A 24,737-nucleotide genomic window follows, 5' to 3' on the forward strand; every position below is an offset into this window, starting at 1 on the left:
TAATGAAATTGTTAAATTATTTTTATATAAAATAAAAATAAAATATTTCTATATTAAAAAGGTTGCACTTGGGTTAAAAAAAAAAATAAAAAATGTGCAGCATGATCCTCTCACTATTTTTTCAATCTTAGCTCATCTAAGAGAAACCTAATCCGGTTAAGGTATGTGAATGATATTCTAGGTGGAGTAGCAATCCCCTCAACAAGGAAGCTACCAAACAAGTTATAGTGAAACCCACCTCATTACTACTCCAAAACATGATCTAAGGTTAAAATGGTAAATGATTATCAATTTTTCATGCCTTCCTAATTTTCAAAGATTTCCCACTAATTTATGGTTTACATCTTCTCCCCCACTGGTAGGTAAATCCCCCTATTTTATTTTTATGATCATTTTAAGTTTGAATTAAATACTTTAGAGACTTAATGGATTCAATCGATAATTTAGCGACTAAAGAAATTTTGATTTATATACTTTAGGAATCTTAAAAATACAATTGATAGTTTAGGGAATAAATAGACAATTTAACAGTAGTTTAGGGTATAAAGTGTAATAAACCCTAAAATTTATTGTGTTACAAAAGTATATGAGAAATTTATGATTTACAAAGTCACCTTTTTAGTTAGTTTTTTGGAGTTTAGACTTTTTTAACTTGAGACTAAAAAGTTTGTTTGCAATTTTTTTTTTTGGATTTTTTGACTTTTGTAAGAGAAAAAATAAAATAATTATAATTTAGATGTGACATTTTTTATCTTATTGACTTATTTAGTCTATTTTTTTTTTTGTGATTTTTTAGTCTCAACTGGGATAGAATAACCAAACGAAGCCAAACTTAAAAGGTACATTATAAAAAAAAATTATGATTTTTTTATTTATGAAATTTAAGAATATTTGTAGTATATGTAATGTCACATTGTGAGAAAATTTATGAATGATAAATTTATAATGTGTATCTCTAAAGTGAAAGTTATGAATTATTGTAAAACTATCTATTGATTCCATCATTGTCAATTCTTTTCTTTTTCAAAAAGTTAGACTAGTTGATATCAATTATCTCAATTGATCGCCTCGCCTCATCATATGATCATTTTCATTATCGATCGCGTTCATCATAGACAAATTTTCATATTTGGTAATAAGGTGAAATTTATTAAACAATAAAAAAAATTCATATCTAAGCAAGGTAAAATTTATTAAACAATAAAAATTGTTACAGATCACGAAAATATTTCATGAAAACCATCTTGAAGCTGTGACCAAACAACCAACTAAACTACTGAAAATGTTTAGAATCGACTAGCCAATTGATCAACAACTTCGAGATGATTTTCATAATTTTTTTTTTTATTTCTATACATTATTGTTAAACAAATAGAGTGTAGACACGTCTTGTGTCGACACTTCATTAGTTTATTAGTCAGTTATCTTGTTTGTCAATAATTCAATTATAACATATCACATAATAAATAAAATAAGATAAAAATATAATTTATTAAAATGTTATTATCAAGTTTAACACTTCGCAAAGCCACATGGTCACATGCTTATCAAAAAGGTTACAAAACAGAGACAAATAAATTTGACACAACAATAAGAAAAATTAAATAGAGAAAAACAAAGTAGTGTTTATCCCCATTTTATAATAGTAGACAGATAAATAGATAGATATAATTTCATAAACAAAAAACCCTTCATCGATCACTAAATTTTACTTTGTCCTCGTCTTCACCACATTGAACATCAACACACAATACTTACTACTCTTAATAGTGCAATAACAAGTTACAACTTAGTCTCAATCATTCTTGTTGTTCAAGAACATCTTCCCTGTCAACCCACAAGTTAAGACCTCGTTTGGTATCTTCCCAAGCCGTCGGACACCTTCAGCAAACACAACCCCCATACCCATATGCAAACAGCAATGCTAGGTATCATGAAAAGTCTTTCATGAAAATGATCATGAAAGATTTGTGACCTTTGGATTAGACTTAGAATAAAGCACCGCACACTAATCAAGATAATCTAAGGATCACAAATCTTTCATGATCATTTTCATGAAAATTTTTTCATGATCCCTAACATTTCTCATATGCAAATAAGGCTCTATATGACAATGAAAAGCCCACACTCCTGGATTATTTGCCACAAACCTCGGAGCGGTCCATCCGAATGGAAACACCACCGCGGTGTTCCTGTAAGGCGGGTTTTTCAAATTAAAGCTTTTTTCGTCATTCTCAATCGAAAACTTTCCCTCCCCATATCCCAAAACCCAAAAATCATGGCCGTGTAAGTGCCACGGATGGATTTCACTCGTGTTCACCGCCAATGAGTTGGCATTTTGAAGGATTATATCTACTGTGGTATTGAAACTGAGCATGTAGACTCCACTCCCGTACGTTGAGTTTGGGTTTTGGGCTTGTTTCATGACATCATAGTTGCTTGGGAAGTTTGCGGAGGGGGTTTTGTGATCGAAAGCGTTGTTTAGATTGTATTTTATTGAACCCAAGTAAGGCGTGGCAAGTAGGACTAAAAAGATGTTGTTGATGGCCCATTTGGTGTAACCATCGATGTAGTTTTGGGTGTTGAGGAGGATGATACAGCGGTGATTGGTGGTCGGAGGTGGATTAGGGTTTCCCATTAGGGCTAGGACTTTTTTGGTGAATAATTTGCTGTGGGTGTAGTTGTTCCATAGAGGAGCGACTGGTGGCGGTGATGGTGGAGGTTTTGAGGCAGACGTTGTGTTGTGATAGTTAAGTATTGTTAGTGCTTGAGTGGTGTTGGGTTTTCGACCTCTTACACTTACTGAAACCCAATAGTTGTTGGAAGGGTTTTGATCGGTAGTGAATAGAATAGAGTAGCTCTCACCAGGGTAAATGTCCATATCATCCACCGCGAATGGTTGTAGGTAGTTTCCATCAGCTTCAACCAACACCATCTTGTGATTCTGTATAGAGTCAAGAGAAAAGAAAAAATGTCAATCGCTCTTCATTTTCTATGGTGTTTCGCATGGATAACTTCACACATTCAGTTGAAAAGAAAGTGTAGTTTTGTTATTTTTGAATTGAAATTATCTACATGAATGTTATGGCATTACATTTAGCAAGTGATCTAGTTCAGGATCTTAATTTTGTGCACCAATTAAAATGAATTCTTGTGATCTTAATATTATTTTTAAAAAATGGAAATATTAATTAATAACAGCTCACGTGGAAGAAATATACAAAATGTCTGATAAAATTAACGGTTCGAATTATCAAAACAGGACTCGTGATAGGCTTCACATATCCAAACAATGCCATCCTGTCTAAAATCTGAACCGGAGGAGATACTCCTCCCATGTAAAAATGCTTGGAATTCTATGCAATGTGTAAAAGCTGGAATAAGTCTTTGAAAACAGCTTCTTTGCCATCCACACTGTGCAGTTTGCCACTATGCCCTACCTTTGATAATTTAAATTACTCATTTTGTAAAATTGATTGAGTAAATTATTTATATTAAAAATCACATAAATCAAATGTAAAACAATTGATATTCAATTAATTTAATGTTTTATATGAATAATCTATTTGACGAGTCGTACAAAATAATTATTGAAATAAGCATAAAATGGGCCTTAATGATCAAATTGCACGCTAGGTTCTAAGTTTCTAATTGTTGTAAGTAATTATAATTAATCAAGTTAGTAAAAATAAGACTGAAAATCTTAGTTGGAATCCAACTCTTTTTATTTTTATTTTTTGTTAAATTGAAAGAAATCCACCCTTTGAAAAGGGATAAAAGTCATACTTCAAACTCCATAGTGACTAGTTGGTTGACCAATTACTAATCAGAATAATGACACGGTGATCGCGAACCAACCTCTATTTAGAGAGTTGGAGGGGACCTTTTTATTTATTTTATTTTGAATCTGCAACTCACCTTTTTTTTTTTTTTTTTTTTTTTTTGCAGGCTGCTTGAATTTGTAGATTACGTTATATTTAGCTCAAGGCCAGCTATATATATATATATATTAACGATTTGCACATATGAGGTGTGTGTAATTTAAAATAATAATAATAATATTATAAAAAAATAACAAATAAAAAATGTACATATAATATGTATTGTTCAAGTAATAAGAGACCATGAGTTTGAGACCGGTCCTCCTCTTTATATTATTATTACAAAAAAAAAAAATGTACATATAATATGTATTGTTCAATCAAACTGAAATGTTTATAAAATCATACATATCATGGTGCACGTCATGGGTCTTGGAATATTCTCGTTTTATGTTTGAAAAACATGTGTATATCAGTTTGGAAAATAATATTTTGGATCACATGTATTGTGCTACTAGAAAAGAGTAAATAAAGTAGTAAAGCTGTAAAGGGTTATTAAAGCAGAACTAAGGTACCCTGTGTGTCCGTGGTAAAAGACCTAAAACCCACATAGTAGGTGCTAATTCCATCCTGATAATCTCGATAAAATGGCATAGTGGCATGTATAGCTCATTATTATGAACACTAGCCTTGGAGATTTACCCTTTTTATTTATTGCCGTTTTGGTTTTGAAAACAATTTTTAGCAATATATTTGCTGTTGTTTAGCGATGTATTCGCGTTTGATTTAGCAATGTATTTGCTTATTGGTATTGTGATATACCAAACTTGTTTTTGGAAATGGGTTTTAACAAACAAATGCTTTATTTTTTGAAAAAAATTCATTTTGAATAAACGAAAAGGATTTTGGTGATCGGAAAAAAATGATTTGTGTTATGAGAATTAGATGGATTTTGAAAATGTATCTGGGCATATTGTATATCTGTATTACATCATGATCATTTATGCGAGTGGAGCATATTTAGTTTTTGAAATATTTTCTACTGGGCTTTATGCTCACTTTACATGGCTGAAAATGTTTTTCAGGTGTATGGCTTGTACGGATGTGGATTGAGGCATTGAAGTTGTGTTTGGAACCGTGTAGGGTGGTTCCTTTATTTGTAGGCCATGGGCCATTTGTTTTCTTTATTTGGCCGTGTGTCATTCTTGTAAGGGTTACACCCTTTGTATATGATGTAAGTCTACGGGTATTTCAGTTTAATGAATAACATCATTGCATGTTTAATATAGAGAACATTCATCTCACTTAGAGGTTGTATAAAGAAAGTATGGAATTGGATAAACACATGTATTGTGTGACTATACTATATATATCTGCATGAGAGCCGTTATCTTTCTCTATATTATTACTGTTGTCTTTTCTTCATCGTTGGGTGGTTTAATCACGTGGGCCGGACTTTATAAATCTGGTGCGTGACAAATTTTTTAGTTTGGTGGGAAAATCTTTATGAAAATGATGCACAAATAATTTCCTTACACATTTTTTTTTGTTGCAATTTTGGTACATAATATTTAACATTGATGCAATAAAAAGAAATTGTAAAATTCAAAATCTTTCTAGCCGTCAAACTTGAGTATTATATTAAAAAAAATAAATTTATGATGTCACTTGCAAAAAAAATAATAATTTAGACAAAAATTACAAATGTATGAAGCATTTCACTCATACCTAAAATAATATAAAAATTTATAATATATATATATATATATATATAGAGAGAGAGAGAGAGAGAGAGAGAGAGCAACATGGGTTAATCGCAAGAGACCAAGATCATTGAGTCTGAGCTCAAAAAGTAATTAAGAATTAATAATTTAACATTCATGTTGGTAGCCAAATCTTTAGACTTGAATACAAATGACCCTATTTGGTTTCGTCAATAATTTTGCAAGTATTTATAATCAATTGAAACGTAACTGTTTATATAGAAGGAGAGAGATGTGAAATTGGATAATATAAATTATCTTTATATATTCAAATCTAAATTTAAATCATCTTTATTTTGAATTTTCGTGATAGATATAGATTATCTCTATATAGATTTTCAATTCAAATACTTTTAATTTTCCAATAACTTATTTTCTTGTTGATAAGTTTATATTTGGATAACTATTATTCTAAGAGTATATTTTTATTATTAAATTATTAGAGAAAATAGTTTTTATTATAAATGGAAGTGAGGGAAGATGAGTGATGAGTTGAAAATTTGACTTAGAAATAAATGTCTGATAATTTTTTAAAATTTTAGATTTTATAAGAAATTAGAAATGACGATTTCAAGGCTTATAGAGTTCAATTCAAATACTTCGAATTTTTGGAGAAAACCTGGCTTAGAAATAAGTGCCACACATTTTTTTTTTAAAACTATAAAAAAATCATAATGGAGATTTGGAGACTTATGGATTATCAATTCAAATGTTAAGTTTAGGGAAAATTAGTCTAAGGTCCTTCTCCCATTTTTAGTAATGGAACAGATCCACAATATTATTTTATGATGTCTAAGGTCCCTATAGAGAAATTTGATATATCTTACACCTTTAAACCCTTACCCTCTCTCTCTCTCTCTCTCCTCGCTGCTCGACTTAAATGTTGCTTCCATGCCCGATCTAAACGAAGAGCTAACCCTTCCTTTTGAATCCTCTAGGGATGAAGATAATGACGATGATGTTTCTCACGATATCGAGAAGAATCGATCTCATGGTAGCGGCGACTCCCAGAATTGGACCCACGGGGCCAATGAGGAAGTGCCAGATGTTGACTCCCAGGGGAAACTGTGTAGGAAAAGGGCAGCGAGCACAAACGAAGAGACACACAACTGTAACAACACTCTAATAAACGGTCACCATTCAGAATCGGCAATGAGTCAGGGTGCTTGGATAAGAATTTCGAATACTGTGTGAAGATCACTCAATGGCTTGAATGCGAAGGTCACATTAAACTCGAATTCAGGCTCAAATTGTTGACGTGGTTTAGCTTGAGATCGACAGAATAGGAACGAAGGGTTGTCAACATCTTCATTCAAACTATGATTGAATCAGCAGCAGTAGAACCAAAGACAAATTGATCAAATCAGAGTTTTATAGTTCCAGAGAAATTCTGGACTAGAGAAATTTGAATTTTCTCTGGGTTGAACCCAGAGAAATTCATAGCATTAAGTTTAAAGAAAATCTATCACAAACTCATAGAAGAACTATTAATTTGTTTGTGCAGGAAATTGTGATTGAATCAGCAGTAGCAGAACCAAAGACAAATTGATCAAATCAGAGTTTTATAGTTCCAGAGAAATTCTGGACCAGAGAAATTTGAATTTTCTCTAGGTTGGACCCAGAGAAATTCTTTGGAAGTCCAGAATATCTCTGGACAAAATTTCTCTAGATGAAATTTCTCTGGACAAAATTCCTCTGGATCAAATTGAGGGACCTTAGACATTATGAAAATATTAGATGTCCTTTATGCTATAAAATTTTAATACCAGGAACCTTAAAAAAAAAACCCCTTAAGTTTATGTTTGGATAACTATTACTCTAAAAGCATATTATTATTATTAAATTATTAAAGAAAAGAGTTTTATTTTAAATGGAATTGATGGGAGAGGAGTTAGTAGGAAACTTAGTTTAAAAATAAGTGCCACATACTTTTTTAAAATTTTAAATTTTATAAGAAATTAAAAATGAAGATTTGGAGGCCTAAGAGTAAACCAACTATATTTGTTTTTATACATAGCATAGATTACTTTGGACACCAAGAAGTTGAATTCTCTCTCCCCTACGTTGTATGTATTAGATTGCTATGAATCATGCATTGATTTCAACATGAAATTGTGTTGTTATATGGCTAAGTTCTTGATGCTTTCTTGGTACTTTTTTTTTTTGAAGAAATACATTATGAAAGCATTTATGTCACTCATTGATTGTAGTATTTATTAACATCTTAGTTCTTAATTGGACGATATATGCTAATAAGTGTCCTGAAGACATTATTTCATGTTAGAAATTAGGTAAAAATTATTTTGAAATTGACGAAATAGCTGAAAAAGTTCTGAAATCAATGAAAAAAGTTCTGAACTTAGTGAATTTTGTCTTAATTTTTTTTATTTGTTTTTTTTATTTTTTTACAGTTGCTAGCAAGCAAAACCCTCACTAGAATAGCATTGAAAAAGTTCTGAAATCATTGTAAAAAGTTATGAACTTAGTGAATTTTTTCCTAATTTAAAAAAAAAAAAAAATTTTGTTATTTTTTACACTTGCTAGCAAGCAAGACCCTTACTAGAATCGCATTGAGGAGTCATCAAGTCCACCTGTTTGGGTTATTTATTAGCAACTGTTACTAGACATGCACCTACAATTTGAGCCATAATAGTTCACAATTTACCAATTTTGGTCATAATAACAAAATCAAATTAATTTAGAACAAAAGCTCATAAGTAAGACCACTTCGGTTCATAACTAAAATACCACAAAATCTCATAACTAAAATCAACTCATAACCAAAAATAGCACAAAAATTTCATAACCAACTACCACAAAGTTTAATAATTAAGTACAACACAAATTTTACTACTAAAACATTTTGCAACTACACACTAACATGATCCATAGCCATAACTAGAGCTTATGGTATATATCTAAAATTTTCTAGTTTAGAATTCGTGTGTTGAACATAATTTTGAACAAATACAATTTGTTGAAGTCCTTGAAGAAGGAAACAACTGCCAAATATGGCCTAATTTTGGATATATCATCCTGAATTAATTGCAAGAAATATTTTAGTGTGCATAACAGAGCATATATAAGTGCAAAATGTATATTAATTTTGAGGATATTGATGTTGAAGTGATTAGGAAGTGACAATCATTTTAGAGATCTGTCTAAAGGTTTGGAATTAAATCCTTTAATCGAGAACACAACCATGTTTTGTACAATCATTACAAAAACCTGCACGTTTAGCAACCACTTTCCGCGACCAATATAAAAGTTGGTAGCTAAAAGTTACCTTTTGGCAACCAAATATTAATTAGTCGCGAATGATCATTATTTTTGGCGACCAAACATGAGTTGGTCGCAGAAGGTCATATTTTGGCGACCCAAAAATGAGTTGGTCACAGAAAGTGGTATGGTTTTGGTGACCAATTACAAATTTGGTTGCGGAAGGTCACATTTTGGCGACCAAAAAATAAGTTGGCCGCGAAAGATCAAAAATAAGTTGGTTGTGGAAAAAAACTTATTTTTAGCGACAAAAAATATTTCAGTCACCGTATATTGAGTTTTGGCTACTAAAACAATGTAGTCGCTGAATGGAAAATAAAAAATTATTTTTTATCTTTTGGCGACCAAAATTTTGGTAGCTAAAAAACTTATTTTTAGCGACTAAAATATTTTAGTCGCCGTATATTGAGTTTTGGCTACTAAAACAATGTAGTCGCCGAATGGAAAATAAAAAATTATTTTTTATCTTTTGATGACCAAAATTTTGGTCGCCAAAAAACTTATTTTTAGCGACTAAAAATATTTTAGTCGCCGTATATTGAGTTTTGGCTACTAAAACAATGTAGTCGCCGAATGGAAAATAAAAAATTATTTTTTATCTTTTGGCGACCAAAATTTTGGTTGCCAAAAAACTTATTTTTAGCGACTAAAAATATTTTAGTCGTCGTATATTGAGTTTTGGCTACTAAAACAATTTAGTCGCCAAATGGAAAATAAAATATTATTTTTTTTCTTTGGCGACCAAAAATTTGGTCGCCAAAAACTTATTTTCAGCAACCAAAAAAATTTAGTTGCCAAATTAGTACTTTTAGCGACTAATGTTTTAGTCGCCGTTGATTGACATTTGGCGACTAAAAAAGTTTGTCGGCGAAGGTACCTTTTCTACAACTAATCTGGTCTTTTGGTCGCCAAACGTTTTGGAGGGAAATTTGAAATGTGAGGGCGGGAATTGAAATTTTTTTGCGACAAAAAAACTTTGGTCGCCGATTGTTAAACGACGTCACTCGTTTTTTTTTTTTTTTTTTTTTTGTGTTTTATGAGTTTTAAAAAAAATTTCATAAAAAAAATTAAATATTTATATTATACCTAACTAAACAAAAATTTAAAATTTAAAAATATATATAATTCACTCCACCATTAAAAAAATAAAAATCACTTGAGATTATTGTTTGAAAAAAATAATTACTTAAAAATTATTTTTTTTGGGATCATTAGACCACTTGCTCTCTCTCTCTCTCCATCCTTTTCATTCTCTCATCTCTCCTTCATTTGTGCTCTCTCGATCCAGCAGCTTCTCATCACCGACCCCCTCACTTTCTCTCATCAACGACGGTGAGAGTCTCTCTCTCTCCATTATTCTCTTCGATGAAAAAGGGACTATCAGCAAGGGTCTCTTCTCGTCGCCGATCCCTTTCACTTTCTTATCGTTGTCGATCGGTCTCTTATAGTCGACATCCTACCCCCCTCTTTCTCTCTATCTATTTCATCTCTCTCTGGTGAATATCAGTTGACGAGGATCTAACATCTAACATCACATCAGTTGTCGATCGAGAATTGAAATTTTTAATATTTTGAGTCTTTTTTGTGAGGAATTATTTTGTCACTAATTTTGGAGAGAGAATTTTGACATATTGAGCAGTAATGAAAAAAAATAGACTACTAATTTTTCCCTCTTTTTTGTTTTTATCAGTTTTCCTCTTATCTCTCTCTCTTTCTCTCTCTCAAAACAAAACACAAGTTAGCTCTCTTTGTTTAACACCCCTTGTCCTCCTAATTTTCGTTGCTAAATAAGATTAATTTGTGACAAATTATAAATTTTTTCACATATAATAAAAAAAAAAAAGAAAAGTAAAAGGTGAGGAAATTTATTTTCGTCAATAAATACTTCTTTTTAGGTGAGAAAAAAAAAAGTTTCATCATAAAAAAAAATTCTTCTAAATTTGTTCGGATGGTGCTAAAATTTTGAGACGATTGGTGAGGAAAAAATTTGTCACAAATTATAAAATTATTAGTGAGGAATATATTTTTGTCACCAATGAGTCTAAATATTTTGATATCATTTGGTGAGGAGTATGTTTTCATAGCCTATAATTTTTAATATTTTGAGATCTTTTGGTGGAAAAATTATTTTGTCACAAATTTTAGAGGGAGAATTTTGAAATATTGAGCAGGTATTGAAAAAAAAAATTGGCTACTAATTTCCCCCCATTTTTTTCGTGTTTTTATTAGTTTTCCTCCCATTTCTCTCTCTAAAAACACACTCCCTCTTCAGCTCCTCACTATCCACTAGGCAGACCACTCCACCAAGCCCCTCGACGAGTGGCAACTCAAGCCCTCCCTCACCGACTTCCTCAAATCCTCCTTCTCCCTCACCGTTCCCGAAGACGACATCGTCGTTCGCAGATTCAAGGACCTCAAGAAGCGCAAGCGAGATGATCCTGTCGCTCACGGCGCTCTCTTCATCCGCGACCTAGGGTTTCTATCCAAGTTTTCCAGATTGGAAATTCTTCATGGTATAGATGAAGAAGACGATGTTAAGGACCTCGAGAAGAAGTTTCTGGACTTGGGAAGATCGGTTGCTGGTAGGACCGACGGGATTGAGTTGAATCTTGAAGGTGTTAAGTTTAGATTGACTGCTTCAGTTTCGGAATCGGATGATTTTGGAATGACGAAAGAGTGGGAAGAGCTTAATGCGTTTGGTAATCGAGGTTTGCTCTTGATTCTATCCATGGTTTTGAATTTTTGAAGCTTACTGGTCTTGCTGTCTACAATAATGGATCCAGTAATCTAACTCAATATTTTTTCTTCTAAATGCTTAATAATTTTACGAGAACTATTGGTAATAATAGATGTGTGTATGTGTTGTTTGGTTGTAGGATATTCAAGAGGTGGGAGCCTGATACAATTGTGTTGAAAGGTGTTCCACGACGCTGGTTTGCTGAGCCAAGAGTTTCGTCTAAGCCTTCAATGCTAGTCACTCACACGATTTTTTCTACATTTGGGAAGATAAGGTGTGTGTTCATGTCATGGTTTCTGCTATTTTTCTGTTTCCCTGATGCATTGCAATTCCATAATATTGTTTTTGTTGAATTTGTGGGGTGGTTGTGTTTTTTTGAGGCTTCTGACATTGAGTTCTGTTTTTATGCTCCAATACACACATCATATTATCTTGAATATGGTTGTATTGAAATTTCTTAATTTACTTGTCATCTCAATAATTTGATGAAACCATTTCCTCTTGAAACTTCTCATGATTGAAGATTTTAGATAGCAACAAACATTTGGGGTCTCAATGTTCCTAGTTCGGGTATTGTTGGTGAGCAATTCATTGAGAAGATTCGTAGGGTAAGAGGTATGATATAGATACTGGATCTGCATTTTTTCTGATTAATCTGTTTGAGGGAAATCTCTTTTCTTGCTATTTTAATATTTTAAAAGGACATCCTTCAGAAACAACCAAAAGAAAAAAGGGAAAAAAAAGGCATGTAAAATTGATGGCATAGTTAATAGTTCATGTTGACCCTTCTGTTTCCCTTTTTTTATTTTATTTTTTTTTTGCTTTTACTTTCCTTTACAAATTGTAAAGTTTACTCATGATGCAAACTGTAAGATCATCTATAAATAGTAAAATTAAAGCAACGAGAATGTTTGGAAATTGGTTGGTTTCAAGATGGACACACTTGGAACTTTTCTTAATCACATTTTGGTATTGGTTGTCACTGTTTATGCTTATTTTTAAGTTAGTATGGATATAATTAACTTTCGATATGAAAAATCAAGTATTATAGGTTAAGAGTATTTTGATAATTTCAAAATTTTCTTGACATGGAAGGTAAGGGCATCCATGGGTCATACATAGGTGAAGTTGTGTATTGGGTCATTCTATATTCTTTCTATTTGTTTTAGATGAGTTTTAAAAGTCGAAATTCTAGTCAAATCGAAAATATGTTTCAATTTATTGATGGATGATTTAGAAATGCTTCAGAAACCACAACAATAAAATGTAATGACAAATTAGTGTTGGTAATGAGGAAGACATGGTGGACTAAGGAAGGTGTGAAAAAATGTACGGTAGCATGGTGTGTTGCAGAGCAAGTATAGAGTGGATGAAAGGATAGGCCATCATGCCATCATGTCCATGGATGTAGTACATATATCTTGTCTATTTGCTTTATTTTTTTATTTTTTTTTCACGATTTTGCATAATAGTTTTGATAACCAAACAGAGCTTTAATATCAAAAGAAAATATTGCGACAGTGATTATCAGTGATTAAACAGTGATTATCATAAGCTACAATGTTGGTTAACCATGGCTACAATGTTGAGGTATGTTTTTGGCCTTCCTTTTACTTTTGGTACCAACAACCATCATAATTAAATTAAGGGTTAATTACACTAATATTCCCTATAGTTTGGGACTTGTGTTACTTTGGTCCCTGACTTTTCAATTGTGACACATTTGACCCTGAATTTTGAATCTTGTTCCAAATAAGGACAATTGAAAATATCATTAGATTTTCAAGGGTAAAATCGTCAATTTGATAAAATATAAACTAATTTGACAAAAATAAATGTCAAAAAAATATTTTTAATTTTTTTAAAATTATTTTTAACCACCAATGATAAAATTATGTAAAATTAATAAAAATTACATGATTAATTTTTTAAAATTAATTTCACATGATCATCATCCAAACACATAATAAAAATTAATTTGGTAAAAAAAAATAAATGTCTAGAAGTTTTGTCAGTTTTACATAATTTTATTTTTAGTAAGTAGAAATAATTTTTAAAAATTAAAAAAGATTTGTTTGACATTTATTTTTGTCAAATTAGTTTATATTTTATCAAATTGACAATTTTACCCTTGAAAAATCTAATGATATTTTCAATTGTTCTTATTTGGAACAAGATTCAAAATTCAGGGTCAAATGTGTCACAATTGAAAAGTCAAGGACCAAAGTGATACAAGCCCCAAACTATAGGGACTATTTGTGTAATTTGCCCTTAAATTAAAATTGAAAGTTATTTCACGAAAGAATAAGATTGATTTTCTAGCATTTTGAGGTATGGATTACACTCGTGACTAGATATCCATACCTTCAAATGCTATGTACACTTGGATATTCATTTGTCTTTTCAAGAAGTTTGTCAATTTTTTTTTTAAAATTATTTTGGATTTGAAAGCATTACTTAATCTATTTGACCAAACAGGGCCAATGTTTGCTAGACATACAAGGGGTGATACTGTGAGACATGGTAAAATAATTTCTAAAGTTAGATGGAAGTGTTATTTCTCTTGCTCTGTAAAATTTTGTATAAAATGGTGTGACTTATTTGACTAGGATCACTTAAAGCTAAAACATTTATTTATTTATAAGCTTTAATTTTAAATAAGTCATTGTTACATTATTTTATGTGATTTTTTTTTTAAATTTTATATTGGAAATTGTAATTTACATAATAACAGCACCTCTAAAAAAACAGAGAATGTTTAGTAACTACAATAATAAAATGGTTTTGGATTATAAGCATTCACTTTTGTGGCTTTGACTATGGCACACATTGTTGTATATGTTTTTGCTCAATGAAGAATTAATTATCAATATGTAGCTGGAATTTGGAAATGCTGGAGTCTTGATTTTGAATGGCAAGAACTACACCTTGCTTCAAATGCACTAGCATTCTCCTTCTGAGCACAAAATCAATGGTGTCACGTATGTTCTTTTTTTGTCTCATGTTTTTTTTTTTTTTATATATATAGATTGTTCAATTAAAAAACTTGGTAAATTTTATTTTTCATCTTTGTAATTTGACTTTAATTTCTGTTTTACATAATTATAGATTTTGATGTAGAGCTTTATCTAGTCCACAAGGCTAGCGATGGAAGATTCACAGTTATAGCCATCCTTTATAAAATTGGTGATGCCGATCCTATTATTTCCAAGGTAGAGTATATATAGATTTATTGCATTTAATCATATGTTTACCTATCACCCCTTGTGGTAAGTAGAAGAACTTGATATTGAAATTCTAGTGAATAGAAGTGTTTGATAAGTTAATAGGTGTTGTGATGTTTCATGGTTGTAGATCCAAAGTGAATTAGCTGAGCTGGGTAAGGAGGTGTTTACAGATGAAGATGAAATCGCCGTAGGGACCTATGACACCTAGAAATTGAGGCGAAATACATGCAAGTATTATAGATATGTTGGTTCTCTCACTACTCCTCTGTGCACTGAGAATGTTACCTGGCACATCTTTGGCAAGGTTAGATAAGTTCATTTCATCAACAAAGTGCATCCATATATACATACAAAGGAACAAAACTTTCATTTGTTTGTTTCCAATGGAATAAATAAAATGTTTATGTTTTTTAAGAGACCAAATTAAAAATAATAGTAGAATAAAGAATTTACTTTGTTTCCATCAAAACACACCAAAACATAGTGCTCTACATTGGAATAATAATCTTTGTTGACGTGGATTTAGAATATTTCATTATTTTTTATATATTTTTTCAGAGAAAAAAAATATATAAAGGTTGTATTTTACCAAGTCAATAAATATTCTTACTTCTAATTTAGAAATTCTATTACGACTAATTTTTTAAAGAAAATTGAAAACCTTATTTGTTGGGATTCTTTACACTTGTCTTTAATAAAATTGAGTTATTTGACAATACTTAATAATTTTTGGTTTGTAAAAATACTTTTATTTTTTCATTTTTTAAAAGTTTTATACTTATTCTTTTATGTGAATAACTATATAAATCTCAATATTTTTAAATAATCAATTATCGAACTTTTATACATTTTGTGGATTTCAATTTATGTTTCTAATCATTTTTATGCACCTCAAATTCAATTTGTTGTTAAAGTGTTCAAAGCATTTATGTAAATTACAATTTCCAATCTAATTCAGCATTGCTTGGTTCAGTGGTGAAATCCCTGGCCTGGCAATCATGGGAATACAAGTTTGTGTGAGAGTAGCCATTGTATGCAAATAATGCCAAAGGTTACGTTTGTATCTGGTTCACCCCTCCTAACGTCATCGATTAACTGGCCAAAATTAGATTGTCTTTTTTATTTTTTAAACCACCCATTTTTTATTATTACTTGAAACATCTTCCTGTTCAAATTTATACACCTCACATTGAATAGTCAGCTAGCAATACTTAGTTATCTGCAATCTCATCCCAAGATTCTTAATTTCCTGGGAGGGTGATGGATGCTCTATTAATCCATTGATTGATGGATAAACCCTCCTTAACGTGCTACTTTGATGTATCACCTCACAGATTTGACTGTAGATTAGATTTCTGTATTATATTGATTCATCTTTTTTTCTTAAATGTGTAACTCTACCAGTTGGGGGGACTATAATACATGAGTCATGACTTATGCCATTAAAAATAAGCTTTCCAATTTTTTGTGAATTAAGAACCTTAAAAAATAATTATATTCATTATATTTATATTAAATTTCTCATACACCAATGTTTTTACAAAATGGCTGCAATTTTTAATCAATCATGGCATGCGTGGGATTTGCATTAAACAATGATTATCATAAGCACTGTGTGAGAATTTTAAGGGTTAATTGTTATTTTATATCTGTTCAGCTTCACTCTTCAACATCTCATCTGATTGTGTTTTTTGTCTATAACTTTTTGTGGAATAGAATTGGATCATCAGCATCTCATATGTTTGTGTTTTTTGTCTAGAACTTTTGTAGAATAGAATTGGAGCAGATATTATCATGGCTCTTGATGATATCCTAGATTTGACTCTTACCCAGGACATCTATATATTGTACTTTGCCTTATCCATGTTATGAAACTGTTGTTATTATTATGCTATAGTATGGTTAGACATTCTCATATAGACGAACCGTTTGAATTCCACTTCAATTTTCCCCTTCAGTATGCACTACTGGAAATTGGACTTTTAGTGGCGTTTAAAAAACGCCGCTATATCTATCAAAAACGCCACTAATTCCTTTTGTGGCGTTTAGTACCAAACGCCGAAGCTGCGGCCGTCGCTATATCTTTGCGACGTTTTAAAAACGCTGTGATATTAGTATAGGAGGCGTTTTAAAAAACGTCGCCAAATGTCCCACTATGCACTCGCTGACGTCACCAACGATATTTAGCGACGTTTTTGAAATGCCGTGGTATCTGTTTTAAAAATATGACCGTTACTATTGACAGTTTAGAAGGCGTTTGTAGAAACACCGTCATATCCTCTCTTTTCTTTTTTTTTGAAATTGTACTAATTTTTATTTGATTGAATTAAAAAAATACCTGTAGTAATACTGACATATAAAATATTAACTCTCATTCAAATAACAAATGAAGCATTAATTCAGTTTCTTATTCAATTAATATCCAACTCCCATTCAAATACCTGTAATAAATATAAAATAACTAACATATAAAATAATAACTCCCATTGAAATAACAAATGAAACATTAATTCAATTTCTCATTCAATTAATATCCAACTCCCATTCAAATACCTGTAATAAAACTAAGATATAAAATAATAACTCCCATTCAAATAACAAATGAAGCATTAATTCAGTTTCTCATTCAATTAATATCCAATCATCATTACCCCACAAAATAACATATCCAAAATCCAAAAATTATGTTTTAACATTAAGTTTTAACATTAACCACAAACTAACATATATATATATATATATATATATCCAAAAATCATGTTTTAGCATAGAAGCTGTAGTCATCACTAGTCTACATGCCTACATCAAAACATAAACTGCAATCAGATTCATCAAAATAAACACAAATTGAAGAATTTACACCCAATACAAATGAACTTGATATAGATTGCAACTAGAGATGCTCTAAATTGTCATTGCCATCCAACTACATGTAACACAAAGTAAGGAGTAACTATTAAATCATGCAAAATAAAAATTAAAAAAAAAAAACAATGCATTAGTATTAACAATAATTTTATATTTTCTCTACTCAATACAATATGAGTTTCACTATTAATAAATAGCACTAATACAGCATTGACACATCATATAATAAGAGAAGACATAAAAATAGATGGTGATGGTCTTCATATCAAATACCAATTGAGTAATTTGATGACAAAAAGCACAAAATCTCCTCTTGAATGGTTGGAAAACCATTTCACGAGAATACAAAAATTTGAAATTAAAACCAAAAGAAAAAAACAAAATCTACAACAATTAGAGACTGAATAGCAGAAGAGATGATTGATCAAAAAATAAAAATAAAGAAATAAAGAAAGATTCTCAATGACACAACAATTTCCATTCTTTAATATGTGAACCCAACAAAGGAAATCAAGAACAGCAGCAGAAAAATAAAGCGAATTTCCAATAACAAGAACAGCATATATGCTATGCTATGAGACTAGTCATCTCTGCCCTTAATATCCACACAAGAGTAACCCCAACCCAACCACTATTCTTCTTCAATTATCATCTGTGATTGTGAACCAACTCAAGAGAGGGTTTCCGTGAATCTTGAACTAAAAAAAAAAGCATGAGATGATTTTCTGTGAATTTTGCCTTGGACCCATGTCCCATGTCTAAACATGAGACAAATCCATGACTGAAGGATGGAAAGAGTTTAAAAAATCATAATTTATAGTCACGTCTGTTTAAAATGATACATTAAAAAGGTTAGGATGCAGCTTCAAATGAAGCAAGCCACCATGCCAACTTTACTTCAAGAATCTCAAGCTCAGACCCATAGCATATTTTGAAAGGCAATTTTTCTGAAGATGAAGATCTCTAACACCTTTACACCAAGTTTCTTACGAACTTCTCAACATTCACCATCCTAATTAAATCATATTCTTTCGTTTCCCAACCCCTTCCATCCACCACATATATGTACATGTACAGATATGTACCAAGAAAAGTTTCTAACCATAATCACCATCTTGTGTGCATTTGTTGCTTTTTCCTGTCAAAAAAACTATCAATCCTTCAGAACCTTTTAAGAAGACACATGGCTCCAATTAAATAAGTACAACTTGCACTTGTGAGCTCTAACTATCCAGGCTCCAGGTAACAAATTCCACATTTCGACAAAATCATCACTACATATAAAGTTTTCTATATCAGCAACCAAGATTCCAAGTTAATTTTCCTATCCATTTAACTAACCAAAAGTTTTTGTTAGCAAGAAAACATTCGAAAGCCAAATCAAGGAAAATATGAATTTCTTTCAAGGCATCTAAAAACTGAAAATTAAAAACCTCATTACAGTGAATTAGTAAAAGACGGAAATAAGGTCAAGAAAAAGCATTATTAATAGTTACACATTCCATTGTAAAGTAGAGGACGAGTATGAAAGAATATGAAGAATTACTGGACAGCTTAAGGAGCGTGAACAATGTAGCAGCGGTGAAGAAAACCATGGAGATAGCCACTCAGAAGTGCTGAAAACATTAAGTTGTCATTCAGTAACACTCATCTTCATAAATATTTAGCATATCTGTCTACCTCAAAACTGAAACAACATGTTACACTGAAATACTTTGTGCACATGATATCTATTGTGGAAAATTATAACAATAATCAATATCCTAATTCTTAGTGGCAAAAAAGATCTACATTGTTGATATTTGCCTGAGTGATGCATGAGGACTAGAGCATACACTTAAGAAGAATCAATCTTAATTTCAAGGCCTCAAAACTTTGAAACCTAAGGTGTTTCAGAACTATCACCAACAGAGTCAAGCCTCCAAGAAAGAAACACTTTCTTCAATGATGTAGAGGCTATAATTACAACAATAAATTTTCCCTCAACACCACCAAACTTTATGTTTGGCTAGTAACATGATTACTTTATGTTGGTGAAGTTGGAGCAGGAGTTGTTGGTGATGAGAATGGAGTTGGAAGGCAATAGAGTTGGAAGGCGAGTGTTAGTGCTGAAGAGTTGGAGATCTGAGAAAGAGAGGCATTGTTGGGGGACTATGTAGTTGGGGATCAAGAAATCGTCTCAAGCTTTTAGATTGAAGCACCTGGGTTCAACTAATTGTACCCACATAACCTTCCCATATGAGCATTCTTCTTACACACAAGTTTTTCAAAGAAGTTGCCATCTTAAAGCAGCCATTCAGATACTATGGTACTGCCCTATAGTTTGCATAAATCTAAAACTACTACTAATTTCTCAACTAATTGTACCCACATAATTTATCTAGTTCTTTATAGCATTGAGTATGTTTTCCACCTAGGAAAATTTAGTATATAATTATCTAGAAAATTGAGGACTACATAGATAAACTAAGATGCAATAAGTACCATGTTTGCTAATGTGTGTTGGACATTCTCACATCACTGTTTCTTTTTCTTAGACACTTTCCAAACACAGTGTAGGAGAAGAAGAATAAACCATACTTGTGAAAGCCACTTGATACTTAAAAACAATGTATATGATTTATGAATAACATCATTCTCAACTCAAAAAAGCATTTTCCTAACATGTCTTTAACACTATTGATTTATGAATATTATTATTAGCTTAAACTAGTGATGTTAGTACTTTTACCTTGTTAGTTCTTCTTCTTCTTCTTCTTCTTCTTCTTCTTCTTCTTCTTCTTCTTCTTCTCTTTCTTTGAAAGGTGAACCTATATTTAATCAGAACAAGTTTTTTAATTAATAAGATATTGTATTGTCAAAAAAAACTTTGATTACATGATTGCTCACCTCTTGGGATGAAAATGCATGAGATTGTTGTTGATGTGACATTGGCCGTACAGTGGGATGACTACTAAGTGAATCAACAACCTATCATTCAATAAGAGGCTTAAGTTAATAACTAGTAAAAATAATGAAAATACCTGCTGCCTATGTAATGGGTTCGAAGGTGCAACAGCTGGTGCAACGGGCACGCCTGCAGCTTGCAATTGAGATTCCAAAATCTCAATTCGTGACTGAAAATCTGCGCGTATAGCTTGAATTTGTTTCACCATTACGTCATTCATCTTCGACTCTAACTGCATTTGATACCGTTGAAGTTGCTCTTCAACTTGTTCTTGAACTCGAGTTTGGAAGATATGATTCTGCTCTTGTGACTGCCTATATCTACCTCCAAAAACATCGGTGGGGGATGGTCCCAATCCAAACGTCCGAACACGACCAGGTCGCTCCAGCCCCATAACTTGTGTGAAAATCTGTTCATTTAATGCAGCAGGGTCCGAAGAAGACCCCTCCATGTGCTTCGTTAGCTCATTCATTTGAGTCTGCAATTTTGAATTCAATAATTAGCATCCAATATAAATCATATTAAAAGTCTAATAAAGTAGTATCACATACCATAACTTCATTAACTGAATCACTATTGGAAGTACCATCTTTCATGTATGCGGCCATCCACACCTGTGGCCGACTAGCAGGAACCCCATTGTTTTTTGTTTTTTTGTTTTTTTTTGTCTCCTGTAAATAAAAGATAGATAAAACAAAACATGTAAGACAAAGATGAGAAGATGAATTTTAAAGATAATAAATTTCAATCTTCAATCTTATACATATTAAACTTGATTTAGTTTAGTTATAAGTTGAGCTAGCTAAGTTATAAGTTGTTTAACTTAAAAACTTAACAAATTTCAAAATATGTCCAAGATGTGATGTCTAATTATACCTCCACTCGAACTATTGAGAAAGGCTTTCGGCCTGTTCTATGATGCAGTGTCTTCTTCTTCCGAAATTTTCTATTCTTCTTGCTTGATTTCTGTTAAATATGAAATTCATTTGAGATATTATCAAAAATTATCATATATAAACATTTTTTCACATAAATAAAATTGTACCGATGCACTCTGAGTGCCCCAATAGTAGACCAAGGCCCGCCACTGATCCTCATGTACTCTATCCGGTCGATGAGCCAACCTTTCTGCATCATTCTTGAAGGGTTTGTATCCCATATTTTTCACGCGACTTTTCCAATCTCTCAATTTCTTCCCAAATGAAGTCATTATTGTTCTCTTCATGGAATCATCTGCATTCGTATGAGCCTGCATTACAATTATACACACTTGTAATATGCAATGTTAACTACACTTGTAATATGCATTTCATATGGAATCCAATTGTAATATGCATTTCAACTTATTTCATATTAAATATCTGGATTACCTTTATCTCCCTCCATATGTTATCTTTATTTTGCTATGGGACATAATGCCAAGTCGTAAAAGTGAGTAGTGCAAGACTCCCATCTCGTGCCAAAACGCCCAAATGTGAAGCAAGGGGTGTGTATCCTTCAACTACTTGATTCAACTCATTAGAAACAAGTTTTAAAACGCCATCATCTGAAGTACCCCATTGACCATGCACATATGTGGGACCCCTTGTCTGCTTTTGTGTGGCTTGACTTGAGCTAGGACCTATAAAAAAACAAAAACGGGGCCAAAGAACTGATTTAATATAAATATATATATACTACTGCAACAATAAGAAAATGTCATCACAAAACAGCAAGAAAATGTCATCACAGAATTGACCAAGTTTAGGACTATTTCCAGTCTACCATCTGTCCAAACACTCTAAATTATTGGGAGCCGCACTTTTAAAAGCCTAACATTCAATGTCATCACAAAACATGAAGCTTTTCAAGTGCATCTATGCTCAAAGACAAGGTGTTAAATGCTCACAAATATCTTAACGAGAAAGTTCTCATCTGAAAACAAACTAATTATATATGTCCAAACAAAATAATTAAATAAAGGTGAAAGGTTAATGAAGTATCAGAATCTACGCCAGTGAACAGGAAACATCATCAATAAGCAAAATTCATGAAAACAGACGTCCGTGATTAAGTGAAAAATAAGATGCCGCATGAGATTACAGAGCATCTTCTAAATTGAAATCTCACTATCATGAATTTTCAGTGTCAAACATTCCCATTCTCCAACCACATTTTAGTTTCCCTAAATTACTTTATATAACAAAGTTAATCCAGTAAATTGACTTTAACATATTTTTAAAATATTGGATTAACACAAGGAACTTTCACTACTATAGCCCCTCAATTTAGATTTAAATATATATAGCAAGCATTTCAAATTGGCTAATTTATGTAATTAGAAAAAATCTGGTGGCCTTTTGGCTGCACATGCATGCACGTGGGTGAGTGAAGTTGGATACAGGTAAGTAGGTGTTTGGGGGGCATTTGGAGGGCTAAAAAGCATAGACAGGGATGTCAAGTAAACATGAATAAGAGAACACAGAAAGTAGAGTGGAGTTCTTTTCATTGTCAATTATACTTTCCTCTCTTTCAAGAAAGACAATTTCTAAGATGCCTTCCTTTCTCTCTCTTCACAGTCTTCTAAAAACTTCCCATGCCTTCAAACATGGTAAAAACAAGAACAATTAAATATATCCATACAGCAGATATATGCACAAACTGCATGAGATTTCACAACATCACAATTGAACCACTGATGAGCAATCAATTAAAGGAAAGAATCATACTATTCATAGAGGAATAAATCCCAATCAATATGATAAAATAAAAAAAATAAAATATTCAGTAAAATCTGAATATAGTTATACATACCAGCTGAAACTGAGCCATGTGATGTACTACCGCTACGTGATGTGGTAGGAAGACTGCCTGGTGGATGCCATGATGCCGGTGGATCGGGTATGACTCTCATCTTAAGTGTGGCATGAGTCTCATCTGAACTAGAACTATTAGAGCTTGATTGCTCACTCTCACTAGAAGAACTCTCGGAGCTAGAACTCATAGATAATCTATAAAGAAACTACAAACATAAAAGTAAGGACAGGATAATCTATAAAGAAACTGCATTCAAAACAGAATAAGAGTACATGAAAGGTAAAAATGGCCATTTAAAGAAAACTACAAAGGTATAAAAGCAAAGATTTTATTAACATGAATATCCGTACAGAAAACACAAATGTAAAAGTGAATATGCAACCAATTACAATATCATATCATTTCTTCGTCATCTTCAAATGATGCCTCTGTCGATGCTTCAAGAGGTCCAATAGTTTCATCAACAGTTGTTCCATCAATACCTTGCCTAACCCAATCCATGTCCTCCTCACAAGTGAATGAAGCTACATCTAACTCTTGATCACCAAATCCTTCCACTTCGTTGTGATGTAGTCCTTCATCAATAGTTGGTTGTTCTCCACACACCTCATACAAGTCTCTAGGTTTCATCTTGAGTACAACATTCCAATCTTCATCAACACAATCATTAACATAAAAGACTTGTTGTGCTTGAGATGCTAGGATGAATGGCTCATCACTGTCCTGTTTCTTCGCATATAACAAGTGATTGAAATTAACAAGTGTAAAACCAAAATCTTCCCGCTTGAGTCCCTTATTGTTATCAATCCAATTGCACATGAATAACATGTATCTATGGTCATGTGAGTAATACAATTCAATAATATCTATCATATATCCATAGTACGCTACATCACCTTCTACTGGATTAATGTCTTTCGCACTTGCATAACTAGAAGTCTTTGCCTTCACCATGACCCTACTATTCTGAGTTTTTCTTCTCAACTCACGACTCCTAGTATGATACCTAGTACCATTAATTATATACCCATTAAATCTGGTGGCCTTTTGGCTGGGTCCCAAAGCCAAAATTTTAATCTCATCTGACAACGCTACATTTTCAGTAGTTAACAGCTCTGCAACCTATTTTTTTAAAAAAAGTTATCAATATTAAACATCAATTAACAACTTCAAAAATATAGAAAGACTTATTGTGCTTGACATGCACTCACATGAGAATTGAACCATTTGGGAAACTCATCATTGTGACGACAATCCACATCATAATCTCTGAGACGACGATGTGACCGCTTAATAAAT

At 32.0% G+C, this 24,737-nt stretch overlaps 1 protein-coding gene, 1 long non-coding RNA gene and 1 pseudogene across 3 annotated transcripts; 1 reads left to right on the plus strand and 2 right to left on the minus strand.

Moving 5' to 3' along the window:
• Window positions 1-1,472: 1,472 nt before the first annotated feature.
• LOC145806821 (L-ascorbate oxidase pseudogene) lies at window positions 1,473-2,959 on the minus strand (annotated as a pseudogene). The gene is made up of 2 exons (XR_014350260.1): window positions 2,081-2,959; window positions 1,473-1,924 (listed from the first exon to the last, which is right to left on the minus strand). The product of XR_014350260.1 is annotated as an L-ascorbate oxidase pseudogene (transcript).
• A 3,516-nt stretch (window positions 2,960-6,475) lies between these two features.
• Window positions 6,476-15,035, plus strand: LOC114311599 (uncharacterized). The gene is made up of 6 exons (XM_082904645.1): window positions 6,476-6,772; window positions 11,154-11,575; window positions 11,752-11,874; window positions 12,166-12,215; window positions 14,709-14,812; window positions 14,955-15,035. Exons 1-6 carry the CDS (start codon window positions 6,476-6,478, stop codon window positions 15,033-15,035), a joined length of 1,077 nt encoding a protein of 358 aa, XP_082760771.1.
• Window positions 15,036-21,517: 6,482 nt separating this feature from the next.
• On the minus strand, window positions 21,518-21,891 carry LOC145807591 (uncharacterized). The gene is made up of 2 exons (XR_014350830.1): window positions 21,688-21,891; window positions 21,518-21,608 (listed from the first exon to the last, which is right to left on the minus strand). It is a non-coding gene; the product is annotated as an uncharacterized LOC145807591 (long non-coding RNA).
• Window positions 21,892-24,737: the final 2,846 nt, after the last annotated feature.

The sequence above is a fragment of the Camellia sinensis genome, chromosome 14 (assembly GCF_055761805.1).
Source record: "Camellia sinensis isolate YWXY chromosome 14, ASM5576180v1, whole genome shotgun sequence".
NCBI lineage: Eukaryota > Viridiplantae > Streptophyta > Magnoliopsida > Ericales > Theaceae > Camellia > Camellia sinensis.

What these genes read in the sequence shown, in the direction of transcription:
- LOC114311599 (XM_082904645.1), top strand. Translation starts at nt 6,476, where the DNA reads ATGCCCGATCTAAACGAAGAGCTAACCCTTCCTTTTGAATCCTCTAGG. An exon ending in TCTACATTTGGGAAGATAAG is followed by an intron (nt 11,875 to 12,165) that starts GTGTGTGTTCAT and finishes CAATGTTCCTAG; the next exon opens with TTCGGGTATTGTTGGTGAGC. An exon ending in GAAGATTCGTAGGGTAAGAG is followed by an intron (nt 12,216 to 14,708) that starts GTATGATATAGA and finishes ACATAATTATAG; the next exon opens with ATTTTGATGTAGAGCTTTAT.